This window comes from Rhinatrema bivittatum, chromosome 7, assembly GCF_901001135.1.
Source record: "Rhinatrema bivittatum chromosome 7, aRhiBiv1.1, whole genome shotgun sequence".
NCBI lineage: Eukaryota > Metazoa > Chordata > Amphibia > Gymnophiona > Rhinatrematidae > Rhinatrema > Rhinatrema bivittatum.
Window position 1 is genome coordinate 137317535 of NC_042621.1, and position 23822 is coordinate 137341356.

At 45.2% G+C, this 23822-nt stretch overlaps 1 protein-coding gene across 1 annotated transcript in view; it reads right to left on the bottom strand.

Moving 5' to 3' along the window:
* Positions 1-23822, bottom strand: part of HYDIN (HYDIN axonemal central pair apparatus protein) — a 1819717-nt gene that overhangs the window by 699122 nt on the left and 1096773 nt on the right. Inside the window, exon 46 of the mRNA XM_029609235.1 lies at positions 5433-6089. Within this exon, the coding sequence (XP_029465095.1) occupies positions 5433-6089 (657 nt within the window). The remainder of the gene's footprint in view (positions 1-5432; positions 6090-23822) is intronic.

The window sequence follows — 23822 nt, forward strand, 5'->3', positions numbered from 1 at the left end:
CATGGGATCTTCTTAATGTTTGGATAATTGCCAGGTTCTTGTGGCCTGGTTTGGCCTCTGTTGGAAACAGGATGCTGGGCTTGATGGACCCTTGGTCTGACCCAGCATGGCAATTTCTTATGTTCTTATCAATTTTTTACTTAGTAAACGCCATCAAAAACAACAAATTTTATCATCAAGACTATTCATTATGTTCCTGTCAGTGACCTCGATTACTTAGTTGAATAAATCACCTGACATGGCCACATTTCAGAAATACTTCCTTCATCAGAGGGATCATATATGTTGGTCCTGTAGTGTTGCCGGTCCTGTAGTCTTGCCAGTAAGACTACAGGAAAACAAAACCATAGAATCAGTCCCCACTTCTGAAGCCAAGTCAGACTCAACTCTACTCCTCATGTGAAGGGTTGGCTCCTTTTCTTGTCATAGCAGTAAGTGGCGCCGTTAAGGTCGAGTAATTCTTGATGAATGTGCGATAATAGTTAGTAAAGCCTAGGAAACGGCGGAGTGCTTTAATACCAGTAGGCTGAGGCCAATCTTGTATGCTTTTGGTCTTCTGGGGGTCCATTTGAAAGCCTTTGTTAGACACAATGTATCCTAGGAACGGAACAGACTCTTGATGGAATGCACACTTTTCGAGCTTGGCGTATAAACAATGATCTCGCAGCCTCTGCAGGACTTTGATAACATCAGTTGATGGCTCTGGACATTACTGGAAAAAACGAGGATGTCATCCAAGTCTACAACCACACACTGGTATAGCAAGTCTCACAGGATGTCGTTCATCATATTTTGAAAAACATCTGGAGCGTTGCACAGGCCAAATGGTATCACTAAATACTTGAAGTGGCCATTGCGAGTATTAAAGGCAGTTTTCCACTCGTCCTCTTGATGAATGCGAAACAGGTTGCAAGCGCCCTTTAAATCTAATTTCGTGAAGATTTTTGCGCCTTGGAGCCGATCAAACAATTCTGATATTAGTGATAGAGGATATCAATCATTGATGATAATTTCATTCAGACCTCTAAAGTCAATGCAAGGGCAAAGGGATCCATCCTTCTTGCCGACAAAAAGGAATCCAGCTCCTGCCGGTGACTTAGATGGTCTAATGAACCCCTTCTGTAGATTTTCCTGAATGTAGGCTGACATGGCCTTGGTCTCAGATAATGAGAGTGGATAACTCTTCCTCTGGGTGGCTCTGTGTTTGGTTTCAGGTTAATTGCACAATCAAATGGTCTGTGTGGTGGAAGCACATCAGCTGCTTGTTTAGAAAATACATCTTGGAATGATGCATACTGCGGTGGTAGACCAGGGAGCGCAGTAGAAGTGGCCAAGCATGGTAATGGTGTTACCTTTTTTAAGCATCTGTCATGGCAAGTCAGACCCCATTGAGATAACTCCATTGAAGACCAGGTGAACTGGGGAGAATGGTCTTGCAACCATGGGATACCCAGTACTATAGGGTGGATAGCTTTCTCGAGGATCGGGAATGTGATGGTCTCGGTATGCAGTGACCCAGTGCATAGGCAGACGGGTTGCGAGGTAAGCAAAACGTCTCCTGGCAACGGCTCGCTGTGTATGGATGAGAGAAGTAGCGGTGTGGGTACTGGTTTGGTAGGAATGCGTAGCTGTTCTACCAATCTTTTCAGAATAAAATTCTCACCTGCACCAGAATTGACTAGTGCTTGTGTGGCGAACTCGAGCGGCCCAGAGATGATAGAGACCGGGAGAGTCAATGGAGGAGATGGTGCAGTCAGACCTACGAAGAATCCTCTGGTGGATCCTAGGTCTGCATGTTTCCCGGACAGATGGGACAAGTTTGGACTGCATGGCCAGTCTTCCCGCAATTCATGCAGAGGCCCATCTTTTTGTGAAAGCGCCTCTCCTTGGCGGTTAAGTGACTCCAGCCTAATTGCATGGGTTCGTCCTCTTCTTCAGGATTGGGTAGTGTTAGAAACAGAGCTGAAGGCAAGGAGCGAGTGCGATTACCTCCAGAAGGGTGTTTCTTGGGAGGATTTACCTCAGCAGATCGCTCGCGGATACAATGGTCAATCCTTCCAGCGAGATCCATAAGAGAGCTTAGAGTATTAGGCAACTCCCATGCCGCAAGTTCATCTTTTATACGAGAGTTGAAGCCTTCTAAAAAGATAGCTCTTAAACAACCCGAATCCCACAGGAGTTCAGAAGACAGGGTTTTAAATTTGATTACATAGTCCGGGAATGGTTTAGTCCCTTGTTGGAGGTGTAGGAGTGCTGAACCAGCTACAGACTGGCATGCAGGATCATCAAATACAGATTTGAAGAGAGTCAGAAAGCCAGGCTAGTCATTCAGGACTGGATCATTGTGTTCCCATAATGGTGAAGCCCAAGTCAGGGCTTTCCCATCCAACAAGGACAAGATATACATTGTTTTGGTAATTGCTGTAGGAAAGTACAGCGGTTGTAAGGGGAAGTGCATACAGCACTGGTTTAAAAAGCCCCTACAGAACAGGGAGTCTCCTGAGAAACGAGTAGGGGCAGGTAAAGGAACTTTAGTACGCCCGGTAACCACCGGGGGTGATGCACTGGAGTAGGAGAAGCATTCAGTCTGGTATTCAACTGATTAAAGGCGGTAGTCAACGACTCCAAAGTTCTCTGTTGCTCCAAAATCCATTGGGCCAGGCCAGGAATGGCCTGTAAGGCTGAGAGCTGAGCCTGGTCCATGGAATTAGCAATCTGTTATGTTTTAACTTGGTTTGTGGGCCCTTGGGTCATGGAGAGAGCTGATTCCACCCACAGCCACCCACAGCCCTGTGGGAACTCTCCATCAGTAGTGATGGACACAGGAGTCAGAGAATATTTATTATACAGCAAAGAGAAACCCAAGGAGTGGGTTGTAAACTCAGTCCTGGAATTAGAAGACCTGGGATGGATTCTCCGGTAGTGGCCCGCAGAGCGGGTAACCCGGGAAATCCTTGCTTCTTGATAATCTTGTGCGTGGTAGCTCTGGTAGTGATCCGTCATGTGGGGTAGGCTGGAGGCAGATGTGAGTAACTGATACAAGACAGCGTAAATACAGTAGTGGTCCGCAAGGTGGGGTAATCTGGAAAGTACTTGCTTCAGATAAAGCTTGTGTGTTGTAGCTCTGGTAGTGGTCCGCAGTGCGGGGTAAGCCAGAGGAAGGTGTTGGCAATTGGAACAAGACAGCGTGGATCCAGTAGTGGTCCACAGAGCGGGGTAACCCGAGGATCCCACGCAGCAGGATAAATGAGGTAACGAAGAGTAGGTCTTGTACTCACAATGCAGTAGAGAATATGTAGTAGCAGCAGCGGAGATCCGATGCAGGAGAACCCACTTAGCTGAAGAAGGTGAGACAAACAGGAGAGGCTCTCTGAGAAACGGATAGTCCTGAGTGCAGCAAGGCCCCCAAGAAGCAGGTACCTAAGTCACTCAGCCAGGAACACCGGTACAGCAATGCGAAGCGTCTCAGAGAAAGGAATAGCAAGATGGAATCCTTGCTAACTCGTAGGTAGGAAAGTCCAGTTAGCTTATATACACGTAAGCAGTGACGTCACGCAGAGGGGAAGCCCCCGAGGTTCCCACCATGACGTGCACAAGAAGGAGGCAGGTGCGCGCGCACGTGCCCTAGGTCACTCTGGGTTCATAATGGTGACCGTGATCGCCCTCACCGTCCTGGGAACGCCAAGGAGGTCAGTGTGCAGAAGCAGAGATGGCCATCTTAGCCAGAATCGAGGCTACTGGGCAAACTGAGGTGAGCAGCAAAGGTCGCAGCCGTCTGCGACCAACAGGCTCACCACTTTTTCATTTCATTTGTTTTGTTTTATTTCTTTAAAGTGGAAAGAAAAAACTAGCCCTACATTTTAAAGCAATCTCCAGTTGCTTCTGCTCCACAGCTATTGGAAATGGCACTGGCCAGGTTCAGGCTAGAGCCATTTTGTATCGTAAAAATTAACAATGGTACCAGCCTCAGTCTGCTGGCGCCATTTCCAATAACAGCAACTGTGGGGCAGGAACAACTAGGGATCCCTCCTGCCTGTTGCACCTGGTCGCAGATGGCTGCGACCTCTCATGCTCACCTCTTTTTTTCCCTCCACCATCAATCATTGGAAGAATGGCGACCTCTGCCAACCAATGCTGACCTCCCCGGCGACCCCGGGACGGTGTGGGCGCCACCGACCACCATCTTACTTCCAGAATCACCTAGGCACGTGCATGCATGCATGGCCTCCTTTTGTATATGTCATGGCAGGAACCTCAGGGGTGTCCCCTCCTGATGATGTCAACCACTAGTGTACTTAAGCTGACCAGCCCACTGCTAAGACAAATTAGCAAGGAGTCCGCTTCACTTCGGAATCTTCAGTTCCAGAATCTCCTTGTGGCATTCGGACGCTTTAGGTACCCGCTCCACGGGGGCCCTTCCGCTTCTTGGCTATCCGCTCCTCGGAGGGCCTTCCTGCCTTGGACTTATTCTGACCTGATCCTCAGGTATCTCTCCTGGAACTTCCTTGTGTGAGTACCTTCTTCAGTTTCCTACGATACCAACATTGCTGAAGTCTCCACAGTGTACCCCTTGTCTCGAGCCACTACCGTTCTTCAGCATATCAATTCTACCTATCTGAGCTACAGGATATCGCTGCACCTACTCAAGATCCTCTGCCTGGTTCCTGTATCCCAGACCTCTGCTACCTCATCATCTACAGTACAGTTATCCTCGGCATACCCCGCGCTGTGGGCCACTACTGGATCTTCTCATCTACAGTACCATTCTGAGTACCCTTGCTCAAGAACAGTGTTATTGCATCTCCCGCTCCTCGGGTTATGCATTATCTTTTTCTCCCTAATAAAGTCTCTCTCACAGCTGTGTCCTACGTCGCTGAGACAACGCCCACTGATGGTGAAGCCCACGGGGCTCCTGCCTGTGGGCGGAGACATCTCTCATCTCGGCCCAGGGTTCACAATTCCATCCAAAACCATAACACTGCCTTGTGAAGAAATTTCAACTTCAGGCTATGAGGGTCGGGGGAAGGAATGGAAAAGGGCACAGGAATTTTTTTTTTCTTTTTGTGGTGGCAGTGATAGCATTGATTCATTTAAAATAAAATGAACAAACACATACAAAATTTTGTTTGGATTTTTTTCATTTCTTTTTTAAAAAACATTGAAATGAAATGGGAAATTTTGTTAAAATTCCCCGTTTTATTTCAAATGAATGCATATCCCTAGTTATAAACAATAAACTTGGTTAGGCAGTGAGATACACAGTTTTTATCTTCATACTTCAGTTGGTAAACTGTGGCTTTACCTCTCATAAATTATGGATGTTCTCTTTCATGAGCAGTGATATTGAAAGCACTATTCCACCGAACACCATTACATATATGCTATTACATATATATCTATTTTAGACTGAAAAACTACATCTGATTTTTTACCTCGATTAGAGATGGTAGCTTGTCATTCTCCAGGACATTATTTACACTTGGATTATCAGGGCCAGATGCCAGGAAGTCAAGGTGTGGCACACCCAATTTTAAATGTTCATCTCCCTCTATCCCTTCTCCTCCATCTCCCTCCTGGAGGTAAGAGGCCCTGCCCTCTTCTATTGCCTTCAGCTTATCAAGACGTTCCTTCTCAGCCTTCTCTTTCTCCAAACGTTCCTTTTCAGCTTTTTCTTTTTCCAGTCGTTCTCTTTCCCTGTCTTTCTTGCCTTTCTTTCCTGATGGAGGTTGGCGTTCAGGAACCTGTTCTTCTTCCTGATTTTCATCAGCAATAGTAGGCTGATACACATTTCCTTGTACTCGATCCCAGAGTGTCAGTATAAAGGCCATCTCTTTCTGTCCATATTCATAGTTTTTAAATCTTTGCAATAACTGTTTGTCACTGTCACTCAGGCTTTCTGTTTCAGATTCTTCAAGCCCTGTGGCTGACACCCCTGCTAGGGCTGTGTCTAAAGAATGGACCTTGAGAGTCTTCTTTTTCTTATTTGTCTCCTCTGCCTCAGTAAGGACAGACTCTGGGCGGTCCTTCATGTTTGCTTTCTTTTCCACACCTGAATCCTGTTTGGCATCTGACTTCAGAGCAGCGGCAAGCTGTGCAGAAGAAGATAAGCAAAAATATCAATTCAGTTACTATCCATTTAATGCATTATTACAGTTAGTAATTTTTTGCCAGATACAAATGGAATCCTATGCAGTCTGAATACCTAAAGTATAACACTGGCCAAAAGGAAAGCAAAGTTTAAAAATTAATCTTACTTAAAACAAATGTACACTCACCCAGTAAACAGAAGGGTTCAAACCTAAAATATATATGCAGACTTCAGCCCTAAATTTCAAAGTGGGCTTACACTAGACAGAAGGTATAATTGTCCATGCAAACATTTATGCACATACTTAAAATAAAATAAAAAATGCACATATGATTTCCCTCTCCAACTCTGCCCTAAAGAATGCCTCTTTGTAGTACATGTAAAAGTATGTATAAAGACACTTCAATATGTACAACCCTTGGCGTAATTTTCAAAAAGCCCATTTACATATGTAAAGATTTTTTAATATTACCCCCATAGAGATCAAAGAAAATAGCAAAACATTAATATGTGGACTGAACTGTATGTTTCAGCCTTGCAAATTTTCTCAATGGAGGCCGATTTAAGATGGTCCACTGATATTGCCATGGCTCTCACATGATGCATTTAACAAGGCCTTCTAGAGTTAAGTCATAACAGAAAAGCAATCTGCTATCCAATTAGATAGTGTAAGTTTGGCTATAGCAATCCCGAGCCTATCTGGATCAAAAGAAACAAAAAGCTAGGTGGACTTTCTATGGGCTTTAGTCACTCCAGATAAAAGGCTAAAGCACTTCTGTAGTCCAAACTGTGCAGGACTTATTCAACTTTGTGGGCATGTGACCTGGGGAAAAATGTTGCAAGGATGATTGACTGGTTAAGATGGAAATCTGACATCATGTTAGGCAGGAACTCAGGTTAGAGACACCCTTTAATAATGACATTTTGTATATGGTGAATAAGTCACTAGGGCTTGAAGCTCACCGACTCTACAGGCCAAAGTGACCACTTTTGAAAATGTGACCTGAGACCTCCTAGGTGAGGTTCAAGAGGCTCAAAAGGAGCTTTCATCAACTGGGTTAGTACCACACTGAGATCCCATGATACAGCAATAGGTTTGATACAAAACATTACTTGAAGCATGTCACACTTAAATCTGACAACTAAAAGGTATGCTTGATGGGTTTATTCTGTTTTAACTTTTACCCTTGAATACCATACTGGGGAATAGCCCTTCTATAATTTTATTTCTATCTGTACAGCTAAAATACTTTTATGTGCTTTTAATTAATTTTAGCTGTTATCTTTTATTGAACTTATTTATTGTATTATTCCTTAATATGTAAACTGTATACTGCTGTGAAGGCTATTGCCAATATGGCGGTATAGAAAAACTAATAAACTATAAACTATCTTCTACATGGTGATAAAAAGTGCCAGTTGCACCAAAGTGAATCCTAATAGACTCTGATGGGCAATTTTTGAAGTAAACATAGGAGCTTGCAGTCTTGCAGGTACAAGACTGCAAGCACATTTTCAAAGTGAAAACCTTACTTTGTTTCCTTTTGAAAATTCAGCTGGCAGAGCACAGTGAGTACTTAATACATGTGTACAGTTGTACTTGCTGTGAAGCAGATGCAAATGTACCCATGGAAATTACACATGGGGCTTTCAAAATGAAAGTCCCATACATACTTTCCCTCCCCAACCTAACTCCACCCCTTTCCCCATTCCTTTTTTCCATGGGTAACGTACTCACCTGCAGTGAGGATGGGGGAAACAATTATCAGCAGATCTTTTTATGTGGGTTAACAGATATTTACTCACATAAAATAGTTAAAAAAATGTCCTCTGATGATGAAGAAGATATTACTGTGTAGAATTCTGGAGACTGTGCCTTCAAAAGGATATAAACTGTTTGGTGTTGATCCAGAGGGTGACTACTAAAAGAGTCAATGATCTTTATTTTAAAGCATATGGGAATAGACTTAAAGATCTAGACAAGGAAGGCAAGATAGACGAGATATGATAGAGACATTTAAATAACTCAACAATTTCTATATACATGAGGCTAGCCTCTTTCAGCAAAAAGGAGGCTCTTAAACAAGAAGTCATGGGATGAGGGTAAATGAAGTAGACTCAGGAGTTTTCTTGGGTGATGTTTGTTTGCAGAGAGGGTGGTAGATACATAGAGCGGCCCCTCCCAGTGGAAGTGGTGGATGTAAAGCAAAATTGCTTACCTTGTAATAGGTGTTATCCCAGGGCAACAGGATGTAGTCCTCACATATGGGTGACGTCACTGACGGAGCCCTGAAGCGGGAAGCTTTCTGTCAAAGTTTCTAGAAGCTTTTGACTGGCCCTGTGAGGCCACTGAGCATGCCCAGCATGCTATGATATTCTCTGCCCCAGGTGTCTCTCTTCAGTCTCGTATACAGCAAATGCGTTAGCAAAAATAAAATAATAATAAAAGTATGAGGCCCAACTCCGCGGGGTGGCAGGTGGGTTCTGTGAGGACTACATCCTGCTGTCCTGGGATAACACCTATTACAAGGTAAGCAATTTTGCTTTATCCCAGGACAAACAGGATGCTAGTCCTCACATATGGGTGATTAGCAAGCTAGAGGCTGACTCATTTTGTATGCAGTCAACAGAGTAGTATTGTTGTTGAAAATGAGGCAGCTGAAGATCACAGCAGGATGGATGTAGAAGGAGTTGGGATTAAACTGGATACAAGTTCTTTAAGACAGACTGTCCATAGTTTGAATCTTGTCTTCCTTGCTTGTCCAAGCAGTAATGAGCTGCAAATGTATGAAGAGAGCTCCATGTTGCTGCTTTGCATATGTCAAGTATGGGCACTGAACGATAGTGTGCTACTGAAGTAGACATTGCCCTTACTGAGTGTGCTTTTACTCGCCCTTGGAGAGGAAGGCCTGCTTATTCATAACAAAATTGTATGCAATCTGCTAGCCAATTGGATAGAGTATGTTTACCCACTGCTTTACCTGGTTTGTTTGGGTCATAGGAAACAAAAAGCTGATTGGATTTCCTGTGGAGTGCAGTGTGGTTTAAGTAGAAAGACAGAGTACGCTTGCAGTCCAAGGTGTGTAAGGCCCTCTCTCCCTGGTGAGAGTGAGGCCGTGGAAAGAATGTGGGTAAAACTATTGATTGGTTTAAGTGGAATTCCGTGACTACCTTAGGGAGAAATTTAGGATGAGTACGGAGAACCACCCTGTCATGTAAGAACTTAGTGTAAGGTTCATATGTGACAAGTGCTTGTAACTCACTAACCCTTCTAGCTGACGTAATGGCTATGAGGAATATGGTCTTCCATGTAAGGAATTTTAGATCACAGGAATCTATGGGTTCAAAAGGAGAATGCATGAGTCTTGTTAAAACCAAATTTAGATCCCATTGTGTGACTGGGTGTCTAATTGGTGGTTTGAGGTGAGTTAAACCTCTCATAAATCTGCTAACGAGAGGTTGTGTAGAGATAGGTGCATCTGCTACCTGATTATGGTAAGCTGAAATTGCACTTAAGTGCACCCTTACAGATGAAGTCTGGAGACCAGATTCTGAAAGATGGTACAAGTAGTCTAGTAAAGAATTTGTAGGGCAAGTGAAAGGATTAATGTCATTTTGCTTGCACCACAAAGTAAACCTCTTCCATTTGGAAGCATAGTTTTTCCGTGTGGAAGGTTTACGTGAAGCTATAAGCACTTGGGATATATTGGATGAAAGATTGAGTGGTTGTAAGATCAAGCTTTCAACATCCAAGCTGTCAGAGATAGGGATTGAAGGTTGGGATGGCGCAACCGACCCTGATCCTGAGTTATGAGAGTGGGAGCTACTCCCAGGCGAATGGGATCCTTGACTGAGAGGTCTAGAAGTGTGGGAAACCATACTTGTCGAGGCCAATATGGGGCTATGAGTATCATGGTCCCCTTGTCCTGTTGTAGCTTCACTAGAGTTTTGGTAATGAGCGGTATTGGAGGATACGCGTAGAGTAGGCCTGAGTTCCAAGGGCGAGCAAATGCGTCCTTGGCTGGCCTGTTGATCAGGTTGTATAGGAAACAGTAGTTGTCCACTTTGTGATTCAGATGTGATGCAAAGAGGTCTACTGTTGTTTGTCCCCAACGTTGAAATATCCTGGTCACTACTGTGGGATCCAGGGACCATTCGTGTGGTTGGAATTGACGACTGAGTCTGTCCGCCACTACATTGTGAATGCCTGCCAGATAAGTGGCCTTGAGAAACATGGAGTTGTTCAAGGCCCAACCCCATATCTGAGCTGCTTCTTGATAAAGGAGGTACGATCCTGTCCCTCCTTGTTTGTTGATGTACCACATGGCTACTGTGTTGTCTGTTTGGATCAGCACAGTCTTGTTTGTAAGACAGTCCTTGAAGGCATAACGTATAGCTCGAAGTTCCAGGAAATTGATTTGAAATGTTGCTTCGAGCTTTGTCCAAGTACCTTGTGTTTGGAGATTGCCTATGTGAGCTCCCCACCCCAAGGTGGATGCATCTGTACTCACAGTTATCTGTGGGACTGGTTGTTGAAAGGGTAGGCCCTTTCGCAAATTGTCCTTGTTCACCCACCATAGCAGAGAAGAATGTAGTTGGTGGGTTACTTGAATTTGAGTATTCAATGGTTGAATGGCTTGGATCCATTGTGATCTTAAAGTCCATTGCGTTATTCTCATGGCTAGTCGTGCCATGGGTGTGACGTGAACTGTAGAGGCCATGTGGCCTAGCAAAGTTAGAAACTGGTGGGCTGTTACATGTGTTTGTGATGTGAACCACCTTGCTAGTAATGAGATTGTTTCTGCCCGGTCCTCTGGTAGAAAAGCTCTTGCCAGGTTGGTGTTCAATTCTGCTCCTATGAATTGAAGCAGTTGTCCTGGCGTGAGGTGAGATTTTTGATAATTGATCAGGAATCCCACTGAATGTAGTGTTGTAATTGTTTGATTGAGAGAATCGAGAGCTCCTTGTAGAGACTGACTTCTGATGAGCCAGTTGTCTAGATATGGAAATACATGAGCACCTTGTTTGCGTAGATGTGCTGCAATGACTGCTAGACACTTTGTGAACACTCTGGGAGCAGAGGCGAGTCCGAAAGGAAGGACTCTGTATTGGAAGTGTTGATGACCTACTATGAAGCGCAGGTACTTGCGATGAGGAGGGTATATTGGGATGTGAGTATAAGCATCCTGAAGATCCAGAGAACAAAGCCAATCTCCTTTTTGAAGAAGTGGAAGCATAGTGCCTAGAGAAACCATACTGAACTTTTCCTTTTTTAGAAATTTGTTGAGATTTCTCAGGTCTAGGATGGGGCGTAGGCCTCCTGTTTTCTTTGGAATGAGGAAGTAACGGGAGTAGAATCCTCTTCCCTTCTGAGACTGGGGCACTGATTGTATTGCCCTGAGCCTCAGAAGGGAGGATAAGTCTGCCTGAAGAGGAATTAGTTGAGATTCCTGTTGTGGGAAGGCTCTCGGTGGAAATTCTGGTGGAATTGATAGGAAATTGAGTTTGTAACCTTGTGCTATTATAGAGAGCACCCATTGGTCTGTTGTTATTGTTTGCCAGTGTGTGTAAAATTGGGACACTCTTCCACCCACTGGAATTTGTGTGTGAGGGTTTAAAGGAGTGATTTGTTCTCTGGCCTGTATCTCAAAACCCAGTAGCAGGGCCTGTCTGAGGTGGGGGTTGAGCACGGGGTGCCCTTGGTTGTCTAGCCTGGGTGCGTTGCTGTTGAGGTCTTGTAGATCTACCCCGAGATGTTTGGGGGTAGTATCTGCGTGGCCTGTAATAAGGCCTCCTTGTTTCCCTGCGAGGAAGTCGGCAAGGAGGCTGTGTGGAAGGATCTTGAGGCATTTGGGATAACTGGCGTAAAGTCTCTGAGTGATCCTTCAGTTGTTGGACTGCCTCCTGGACTTTTTCTCCAAATAGATTGTCTCCTTTGCATGGAAGATCAACAAGTTTTTCCTGTACCTCAGGCCTGAGGTCAGAAGCCTTGAGCCATGCATATCTACGTGCAGCAATGCCTACAGCTGCAGTTCTGGAGGCAGTATCAAAACTGTCATAGGCCGCTCTTACCTCGTGTTTACCTGCTTCCAGGCCTTTATGGATTATGGCTTGTGCAGGTTCTTGTAGCTGTGCAGGCAGTAAATTGGTGAGTTCCTCCATCTGCTTCCATATATTTCTCTGATACTGTGTCATATACAGCTGGTATGCAGAGATTCTGGAGTTTAGCATTGAAGATTGGTAGATTTTCCTCCCCAAAGAATCCAGGAAGTGATGATCCTTGCCAGGTGGGTTAGAGGAATGGGGCCTAATTCGTTTTGATTTTTTCTGTGCAGATTCAACTACCACAGATTGATGTGGTAGTTGAGCCTTTTGGTACCCTGGAGTTGATTGTACCAAATAGGATGAGTCCACTCTCTTGTTTACAGCTGACACTGTGGATGGGTGCTCCCAGATACGATGTTGTAAGTCTAAAAGCACCTCGTGTATTGGTATAGCCAAGACCTGTTTGGGGGGGGTCCACAAACTGCAGCACTTCTAAGGTGTGTTGCCTTGAGTCTTGCTCAGTTTCCAATTTAAATGGAATAGTGTCTGCCATATCTTGTATGAAGTTGGAGAAAGAGAGGTCTTCAGGTGGGGACTTCTTTCTTGGTTCAGGAGGGGAGGGGTCAGACATAAAGTCCTCAGAGGAGGATTCTGTATCCTGACTGTCCCAGGAATCTTCTTCTTCCTGTCCATAAACATGCCTTGGTGTGGTTTTATGAGGTAGATGGAGCCCTGATGGACCTGGTAGTGGATCATCAGTGGGTTGAGTTGAAAACACTTGTTCTTTAGGCATTGTGTGAAGTACATCTTGGTATTTTTGGAGGAGATGATGTAAGGAAGGTAAATCTTGAACATCTTCGACATCTATGGTTGATGTCCTCGATGGTGCTGATGGTTGTTTCGACAGCGACGTCGAGAGTGGTCTCGTACTCGATGGAGGTAACATGGGCATCGATATCGAAGTCGTGGACGGTATCTGCGCATATATGGATGTCGACGTCGAAGTTAGAATTCTTGGTGTCGACGTCGATTCCTTCAGTGTCATCGGCGTCATGGTAGACACCGGCATCGGTGGTCCCACCGGCATCGGCAATGTTGCCGGCATCGATGCTTGTAGCATCGGCATCGACGAAGTCGTCGGAATTAATTGTTCCCTCAAAGCCTGTGAAATCGCTTGTCTTATCATGTCAGATAATTCCGGCGTTACAACTGCTGTTGTGAGAGTAGTTGTAAGCGGTGGCAAAGGCTGAGGCGTTGGAACCACTACAGGGCCCTGTAGGGGTTCCGGTGTTGAGATCGGAGGAGGCCCAGACACCGAGGTGTCGTCTGAGCGTGGCCGCTTTGCCGTCGACGGACCCTGGGATGTGGATTCGGATGTCGACGACTTTCGATGTCGATGTTTATGTTTTTCTTTTTGAGATTCGCCGGATTTCGCCGAGGTAGACGAAGACGATGAATGATCCCCCGACGGTCCCCCGATCGATTTTTTAAGTAGTAGCCGCTGCTTCGCTCCAGCCGGAGACTTCGAAGAAGTGGAAGGTGACGGCATTAACTGGAGGTGGAATAAATGTTCCATTTTTTCCAGTCTACATTTTCTTGTCTTCGGCGTCATTTCGGCACACTGCGGACAGTTTTTAACGTCGTGATTTTCGCCGAGACATAAGACGCACTCGAGATGCGGATCCGTAAGGGACATTTTTCGTGCGCATACCGGACACTTTTTAAAACCGGTAGCCATAGTGCAATCGACGGCCGTCGAGGCAGAGAACGAAAATTATGCGAAAAAATATTTTGAGAGAAATTGAAATTTGAGACTTAGGTACTCACCAGCCGGTGTAAAAGTAACCTTTTTTGAGAAAAATGTGAGAGAGAATATCTGGTGATTGACTTTTTCAGTCAGAATTGTTGAGAAATTTCTCAACGGCTCCTATACCCGCGATGCTAACTGCAGCGAGGAAAGACGAAGACTGAAGAGAGACACCTGTGGCAGAGAATATCATAGCATGCTGGGCATGCTCAGTGGCCTCACAGGGCCAGTCAAACGTTTCTAGAAACTTTGACAGAAAGCTTCCCGCTTCAGGGCTCTGTCAGTGACGTCACCCATATGTGAGGACTAGCATCCTGCTTGTCCTGGGATAAAAACAGTTACCAAATTCAAGAAAGCTTGGGATAAATATAGGGGCTAGATAAACTGGAAGGATGGGCAGACTAGATGGGCCATATGGTCTTTTTCTGCTGTCATATGTATATGCTTTCAAGCAATTTTTGTGGATCACAGGAGAAAAGATATAAGGTCTTGCCCACATACCATTCATTTGCAACCACAGGATCTTCTTTTTTAAAGCCAGAAGAACTAAAGACACTCCTTCAGAGCATCCAAAAGAATGAATTACTTCCCTCTCAACATCCAGGTCATGAGGGCCAGGGAAGGTAAAATTCCCTGATTCTGCATTATTAGGGCTGAGAAATTCCTCAACAAAACTAGTTCCTTAATGGACATCTCCTGTAGGGATGTGAATTGTTTTTTGACAATTTAAAATATCATCCGATATATTTTAAATCGTCAAAAATCGTTAGAGGCGATATACATTGGAATTCCCCCGATTTATCGTCAAAAATCGTAAATCGGGGGAAGGGGGAGGGGAAGGGGGAGGGCGGGAAAACCGGCACACTAAAACAACCCTAAAACCCACCCCGACCCTTTAAAATAAATCCCCCACCCTCCTGAACCCCCCAAAATGTCTTAAATTACCTGGGGTCCAGTGGGGGGGGGTCCCAGTGTTATCTTCCACTCTCGGGCCACGGGTGCGTTAATAGAAATGGCGTCGGCGCTACCTTTGCCCTGTCATATGACAGGGCAAAGGTAGCGCCAGCGCCACTTTGGTTCCTATCCCCCGACGTCACGAGCGCAGGAGATCGCTCCCGGACCATCGCTGGACCCCCAGGGACTTTTGGCCAGCTTGGGGGGGCCTCCTGACCCCCACAAGACTTGCCAAAAGTCCAGCGGGGGTCCGGGAGCGACCTCCTGCACTCGAATCTTATTGCTGTATTGTAAAATGGCAATACGGCCGGCGCCATTTTGCAATACAGCAATAAGATTCGAGTGCAGGAGGTCGCTCCCGGACCCCCGCTGGACTTTTGGCAAGTCTTGTGGGGGTCAGGAGGCCCCCCCCCCAAGCTGGCCAAAAGTCCCTGGGGGTCCAGCGGGGGTCCGGGAGCGATCTCCTGCGCTCGTGACGTCGGGGGACAGGAACCAAAATGGCGCCGGCGCTACCTTTGCCCTGTCTAGGGCAAAGGTAGCGCCGGCGCCATTTCTATTAACGCACCCGTGGCCCGAGAGTGGAAGATCACACCGGGACCCTCCCACTGGACCCCAGGTAATTTAAGACATTTTGGGGGGTTCAGGAGGGTGGGGGATTTATTTTAAAGGGTCGGGGTGGGTTTTAGGGTTGTTTTAGTGTGCCGGTTTACGATTTACACGATTTTAAAAAAAGCAAAACCGCAACGATCCGATTCCCTCCCCCCCAGCCAAAATCGATCGTTAAGACGATCGATCACACGATTCACATCTCTAATCTCCTGAAGGAGAACCAAATTTGTCTTGGGCAAAGTGGAACTAAGAATAACCTAACTCTCTGGTCCTTTCTGAATTTAAGGAGAGTGTTCACAACAAAAGGAACCGAAAGATACTTATACTGAAGGGCCTTCCTCTAATGTAGGGAAAAGGGCCTTTCTGTACAGAGAAGTAGCAAACAAATTTATCACAGATGGTTCCCATTCGTAAAACATTTTTGTTACCTCCCTGTCCAGAGACCATTCATGGAAGTTTAGGATTAGACCATGTTTCTCTGCTAGGACATTCTACATTCCTACCAGATGCATAGCCCTATTGATCATCCCTTGAGAGAGGGCCCAGTTGCATATTCTGCCTGTTTCCCAAAGATGAGATTTGTGCAATATTCTCTCAACCTAGCTTGATGTTACCCAGGAAGAGAGTCCATCAAGCTAGGTTGAGAGAACATTGCACAAATCTCATCTTGGGTGAGTTTCCTCACTCCGAAGGTCATCAAATCTTCACAAGAGAGCACTGTTCTGTTCGTATGTCTCACTTTGAATGTCAAAGTGGCCCCTAACCCCTACACTAATTCCTAAACCTCACCTTGAGTGACTAGGTGGGCCTCCCATAGAGATATATAAATACCAATACCAATCTAGTGTGAGGGCATTATGGCTAGTCTCTCTCTCTCTCGCTCTCTCTCATTGTATATAGGAAATACAACAATTCTGGCACTTATCACAAAGTGCAAAAAAGCTATTGTAACTTAGCGCTTTGCATAGGTATTAGAGCAAATTGTGATAAACAGCCTATTACCATAAAACACACCCCTTTTCCTATCATATGCGATATTTAGTGCATTTTGATAAATCCAGGCCTTATGGCGCTGTATAATAATTTGAAGATTATCTCCTTTAGCATTCGACTAATTTCTTTGTTGTAATATTTCTTCTCTTTTTCTATATTGGATTTTCCCAATATTTGTGATCTGACAAAGTACTTGAGATCTTACATTTCCTCAAATATATTTTCTTTATTGTATATTCTGATCTCTTTGTACTATTTCTAATCAAGTTTGTATGTCTTGTTAACATTTAAAAATTCATGATCCAAGATGGCTGCTTGGTAGAAGGTTGTGTGTAGAGTGAGCTCCTGATATTTGTTCAATTTCCACAAAATTATGCCCCAAACAAACAAAAAGGGGAGAATAAGGACAGAGACCCTAACTACTCCAATTCAGACCCTTTCTCAGCCGGTAATTGAGGGGTTCTTCTCACCTCTGAGCGTGGTAACTCCGGGAGAAGTGTCCATTGTTGGCATCGGGGTGGAGCAAATGCCGGCACCACTGGACCTACACACCTTTCTGAGCCCCCGAGTGCCCGTGATGCCTGATCTCTTTTTCTTGGAGGAGAAGTCCATTACCTGCTATTAAGTTCACTTAGAGAATAGCCACTGCCATTAGCAATGGTTACATGGAATAGACTTTGTTTTTGGGTACTTGCCAGGTTCTTAAGGCCTGGATTGGCCACTGTTGGAAACAGGATGCTGGGCTTGATGGACCCTTGGTCTGACCCAGTATGGCATTTTCTTATGTTCTTATGTTCTTATCTCGCTCTATTCCTGGAATCGGGAGAGGTGGTTCTCCAGGAAAGGTCGGAACCACCCGACCCCCATCAGGTGGAAAGACAGGGAAGGAGGAGTGAGACAAAAGGTTAGAGGAGGAAGGGAAGTTCCGCTGGAGCGAGTAAGGAGTGGTAGCGGACAGGAAATCTTAAACCCGGACCCTCTAACCTCAACACCTGAGGAGCACGAAGGCATGGCAGCGGCCTCAGTTGTGAGGCAAGAGCGTTGCCCACAAGGTAAAGAGACTATTATTGCTGGTTCGAGTGCAGAAACAACACAAAAAAAACCCCTGGAAAACACCTGGCTGGTTTTGATGGAACTTAAATCCTCTATTGTGGGTTTAAATTCAACAATGACTGAAATTCAGAATCGAATGATTCAAATAGATCCCCTGGAAAAAACACATTCTGAGAAATAGAGGTGTGCATCCGTTTTCCACGTATTTGTAATCCGCAACTTATTTTTTGCTATCTGTTAAATACGTGGGGAGGCGAAACGCATCGCGACTCCCCACGTATTAAACAGATGTCTGTTTAATTCGGCCGATCGAAAGGCGATCGGCACCATTTTGAGTATTGGCGGGACGGCGATTTTGAGTCTCAAAATGGCGGCGATCGGCGCCATTTTGAGTATTGGGATCGGCCGGCCGGCGTGAAAGGAGGTCGCTCCCGGATCCCCGCTGGACTTTTGGCAAGTCTTGTGGGGGTCAGGAGGCCCCCCCAAGCTGGCCAAAAGCCCCTGTGGGTCCAACGGGGGTCCCGGAGCGACCTGCCGTCCGACGCCAGGACTCAAAATGGCGCCGATAGCTTTTGCCCATACTATGTCACAGGGGCTACCGGTCATTGGTCAGCCCCTGTCACATGGTAGGAGCACAAGATGGCGCCGATGGCCATGTGACAGGGGCTGACCAATGGCACCGGTAGCCCCTGTGACAAAGGCTATCGGCGCCATGATGAACCTACCACCGAGGGTGTGAGTGAGTTCCCGGACCCCACCGCTGGACCACCAGGGAGTTTTGGTAAGTCTTGGGGGGGGTCAGGAGGGTGGGGGTTGTAGTTAATTTAGTGGTAACGTATTTACAGATCGACAACTTATTGAATTCTCCATACTTCCGCATGAAACGGAATTGACCCCCCACGAATACGGATCACGTACCCAACGAAAACTTTTTGCCTGCACATCCCTAGAAATTGGAGTGCTTCGAAAACCAGGTTAATTTGATGCAAAAAGTTCAAGTTGGACTAACTCAAGGTGAAATGGCAAATGCTAGGATAGAAATTATGGAGAATGAATCAAGATATAATAACCTAAGAATTCTGAATTTTCCAAGTGTTACATTTATTTCACCATTAGAGCAATTTAAAAAGTTTGCACTAGAAAATTTACAACTTTCCCCAGAAAGAATTCCACCTATAGTCAAGATTTTCTTCGTAGGATCTGGTAAGAAGAAAATAATGAAGGGCAAAAAAATTATTCCTCAATTTCAGAATTTGAGTAATCTTACACATTTCCTAGAACAGACAATGGAAGAACAGGTGGAATCCAGTGGAACTCTGTATATAATTTCTATTTATTTATTATATACATTCAGGTACTATAGGTATTTCTCTATCCTGCAGAGAGTTTACAATCTAAGGCCTGGATTTATCAAAATGCGGTAAGTACTGCATGCGATAGCAAAAGGGGTGTGTTTTATGCTAATATAGTATTTATTGCAGTAAGTACCTGTGTGAAGAGCTAAGTTAGTGCACATTGTGATAAGGAGAGAGAGAGAGAGAGAGAGAGAGAGAGAGAGAGAGAGAGAGAGGAAAGACTAGCCATAATAGCATGTCCCGTAGATAGGTATTTGTATCCCTAGGATAGGCCCACCTAGTAACTCGAGGTGGGGATTAGGTAAGAGTATAGGGGGTTAGGGGCCGCTTTCACATTCTACATGAGACATACGAACAGAACAGTGGTCTCTTGTGACGATTTGCTGGCCTTCGGAGTGAGGAAACTCACCCAAAGATGAGATTTGGGCAAGGGTCTCTCAACCTAGCTTGATGGACTCTCTACCTGGGTAACATCAAGCTAGGTTGAGAGACCCTTGCCCAAATCTCATCTGTGAGTGAGTTTCCTCACTCCGAAGGCCAGCAAATCTTCACAAGAGACCACTGTTCTGTTCGTAGGTGTCATGTAGAATGTGAAAGCGGCCCCTAACCCCCTACACTCTTACCTAATCCCCACCTCGAGTTACTAGGTGGGCCTATCTCTCTCTCTCTCTCTCTCTGGAGCCTTCACATTCTCTGAAATAAGCCTTACGGGACACATCGCAAATGGTGATAAACCCTTTCCGCATGGTCACGGCCGCTATCGCACCGAAAAAGGTGTAGCTAATAATCTGCGTTATGGCTGTGCGATACTCTTTGCAGAGAGCCTAACCCAGCCCACTCTCCTCCCATTTTTGGAATTTGCATGTGGTATTTTTGGAATTTGCATGCGGTAAACACGTTTTTGCATGCGATAAGCCCTTAACGCATGCAAAAATGCCTTACTGCATTTTGAAAAATGACCCCCTAAGTTTGTACTTGAGGCAATGGAGGGTAAAGTGACTTGCCCAAGGTCACAAGGAGCAACAGTGGGACTTGAACCCTGGTCTCCCAATTTGTAGTCCACTGCTCTAACCACTAGGCTATTCCTCCTCCCCCCTTCTATATGTTGTTGATAGAGATAAAATATTAAGATTATTTCTCCATAAAGAGAGAAACTCTATCTCACTCAAAAAATGAGGATGTTCCCAGATGTAACCAGAACTATGCAGATATGAAGAAGAAATTTCCTTCAGATGAGCCAAGAGGTTAAAAACCTAGGGGCTCAGATAATTGTTTATTACCCCCTGCAAATGCGTAGTTAAACTAAATGACATGAGATATGTATTTCTAGACCCGCTTGAGCTTAGAAAATTTCTTGATGCACATTTGCCTATATAAATACTCTTTCTTTACTTTGATCATGGGTTAAGTAGACAACCTCTTGGAACCTTTTCATTTCTTTTATAATATATTTTTCTTCTTGTTGATCTGTAAGGTACTTGGATCTCCCAATTTCCTTATAATGGGTTTATTCCTATTTTGATTGTATAGGTCTATTTTGTTTTAATTTCTACTTAATATATACTTAGTTTAATGTATTAGAGACCAATATGTATCATCTCAACTTTATTGTTAATCTCTGACCCATTCATTGATAAGCTATAATTGCTATCTATGTTACGGCTATGGCTGCTGTGCAACCGCCTCACCACCAGAGGTCCATCAAGAGCATGCTCTCCTGGCTGGCCCAATCCATCCTAGTCATCTGCTCTATGTCCTGGACTTCCTTTATAACCCCGCCTACCCAATACTTCAGTGCTTCGGCATCAAGCTCGTTTGGGCTCCCTGCTCTAGTCTCTGCTGCCTTGCTGTGTTGCCTTTGGGCTTCTGCCTTTCTGCCTTGCCTTTGGGCTTCTGCCTTGCTGTGTTGCCTTCAGGCTTCTGCCTTTCTGCCTTGCCTTCGTGCTTCTGCCTTGCTGCCTTCGGGCTTTTGTGTTTTATGATCAGTGTTAGTACTGTCTGGTTAGTCTGTCTAGTCATTGTCAGTCTTGCTTCCCTGGGTTCCCTTAGTCCAGTCACTCATACCTACAGTCAGTATCACCCTTACCTGCACGCTATCCTGAGTCCATCCTTACCAGCACCCAGTTCCAGTATCCTGATCACCTTTACCTGCACTCACTTTCACACATACCTCCATGCTGCTCCTGTGTATCAAGCTCACTCTTACCTTCACGCACCTTGTATCAGGGATTCCCTCAGCCTGCATCGGACTCCTTCCAGCCAGCTCCCAGTACATCAGACACCTTCCAGCTAGCATCCAGCTCTACAGGTTCCAGCCAGCACCAGCCTCCTTGCCAGCCAGTACTCAGCTCCACAGGTTCCAGCCATCACCCAGTTCTATACACTCCTGCCTGCACCACATTCCTTCCCAGCCATTATCAGAGGCTCTCCTGCAACCCCTGTCTCTCTCCACCTGGAGTCACTCCTACAGGTGGTGTTCACTACACCTGACGATTGCCCAATCATAACAATCTATTTATGTTAAAATGGTATAAATAAAAAAAAACATTTAAAAATTCATAAATTAAAAATTTTAAAAATGAAAATATGTGCATACTTTTGACATTCATATAAAATAGAGTGTACACAAGTACAAGATACCTGCATGCATATATGCTAATTTTACACATGAAATTCCTTTGAAAAATATCTCCTTAGATCAGAGGTTGCCAAACATGTCCTGGAGGAACTCCAGCCAGTCAAGTTTTCAGGATATCACAATGAATTTGCATGAGAGAAAATTTGCATGCTATGGAAGCAGTACATGCAAATCTCCCTTACGCATATGCATTATGAATATCCTGAAAACTCGTCTGGCTGGGGATCCTCCAGGATACGTTTGGGAACCACTGCCTTAGGGCCTGATGCAAAACTCTTCGCGGAAAGCGGGCGCTGACTTTTCAGCACCCGCTTTTTTAATGCACGCATGGTGCCCGCAAGGGGGGCGCCATGCAATATTTAAATTAGGGGGTCGTGCTAGGAAGAAGTCGCTAGGGTTGCTTGCGTGACCTTAGCGCCTCCTTCCTAGTGCAACCCGCCACGGCTGCCGGTTATGAAGACCAACGCTGGTAAACTCGGCGTCGGTTCAATAGCCAGCCTGTCTGCCATTTTCATAACTGGCCTGTCTGCCATTTTCATTACTGGCAGATGGCTGGTTATGAAAACCGACGGCGAGTTTACCAGTGACGGTGAACTTTAAAAAAGAAGTACAGAAAAGCAGTTTTTCTGCTTTTCTGTACTTCTTTTCAATGCGCTCAGCTATTAACACCTGCTCCAGGAAGGCATTAATATCTGAGCGATAAATGTGCGTTTCAGATGCACATTTATCTTTTTGCATTTGGCATGAATGAGTAATAACCTCATTCACATGCATTTGCATGTGATGAGCACTAACTCATTCACTCCGCGTCTGACGCGTGTTAAATAGGCGCTAATCCCCCTATTGCATTAGGGGGTGGATTAGCGCCTACTTAACCCGCGTCCAATAGCGGGTTAAACAGTGTGGTCAGCTAAGCGCACTGTATTGCATCAGCCCCTTAGATTGTAAGTTCTCTGGTGACAGGAAAAATCTATAGTATCTGAATGTAATCCATCTTGAAGTGGATGATCAGTCACAAAAGGCAGATAAATAATAAATACATTTGAATGACCTATATGAGGTTACACTGGACCAATGGTTTACAAAAACTCTCAGCGCCTCCCTCATTTGGAATGAAACTTAGCAGTGACTTCCAGATCCATTACAAGTCATAGCTGGGAAGCTTCCTGGGGCTTTGGGATTCTGATGAGGATTGGGATGAGGGCAAGGATCCTGTTATTCACAGGGTAAGAGGGTGGAGGAAAATGCATATATGAAGCATAGAAGTGTCTCCTCAGCAGCCCACTTGGAAACTTCCTTGTTGAAGAATAGGGTGGACTGGAAGTAGCTGCAGAGTGGAAATGAAGTGTCATACTGTGGTTTTTGAACTGAGCTCCCTTGATCTTATCCCCAAATACATATTCTTCAATGCAGGGCACATCTATGAGCCTGCCCTGCAAATCTGTTCTTAGGTCTGATACATGCAACCATGAGAAACTGTGTGAATCAACATCCATGGCAGAGGCTTTCAAAGACATATAAAAAGCAGTGTATGTCAATAACAGGTCTAAACTTAGATGGATTTAACTTATCTGGCTAAGCTGCAATATATGCGCGGATATTCAGTGGCATAGCTGAATATCATTGTAACTTAACTGGATAAGTGTTATCTGGATAAGGGTGTCATTTTCCAAAGGTATCGCACGCGAAAAAGGACTTTTCACGTGCGATACTTAGATCGGGGCGAGTTCTGGGCGGCATCTGCTCCGGAAGGGGAGGAGTCGGGGCGGCACCGTTGTGGATGCTGCGAAGACATCGCTGATGGCGTAAAGGTAAGGAGCTTTATCGTCATCAGTAACACCGTGAAAGGTGGTGCTATTGGTTTGCGAAAGCCGGCAGCGATAGCACAGCGGTAGTGCGATCGCTGCCGGCTTTAGCAGGCCTGCCCCCCCCCCCCCCGTTACCACTGGATTTTCTAAGTTCTGCGAACGTAGAAAATCCAGGCCTAAGTTACTTAGCCAGCCAGGATTTGAATACTGACCCCTGAGAGTTTGGAAATCTTTCCCAGGAGACACTCTGTAATGCTTTCTAGATCTTTCGGCCTTTTTATGAACAGATTTGACCATAACTAATTGGTGTGGAAGCTGGGGCTCCTCAAACCAGGAAGCATTCTGGAACTTATACTTTATCTTTGCCTTCTTTTTAGCCAGAAGTACAAAGAGAGGGATCTCCCACTGTGAAGAGTGGCATGAGTGTGAGCCTTTTGTGCTGTGGTGTAGTTGACACAGCTTTGCAGGTGAA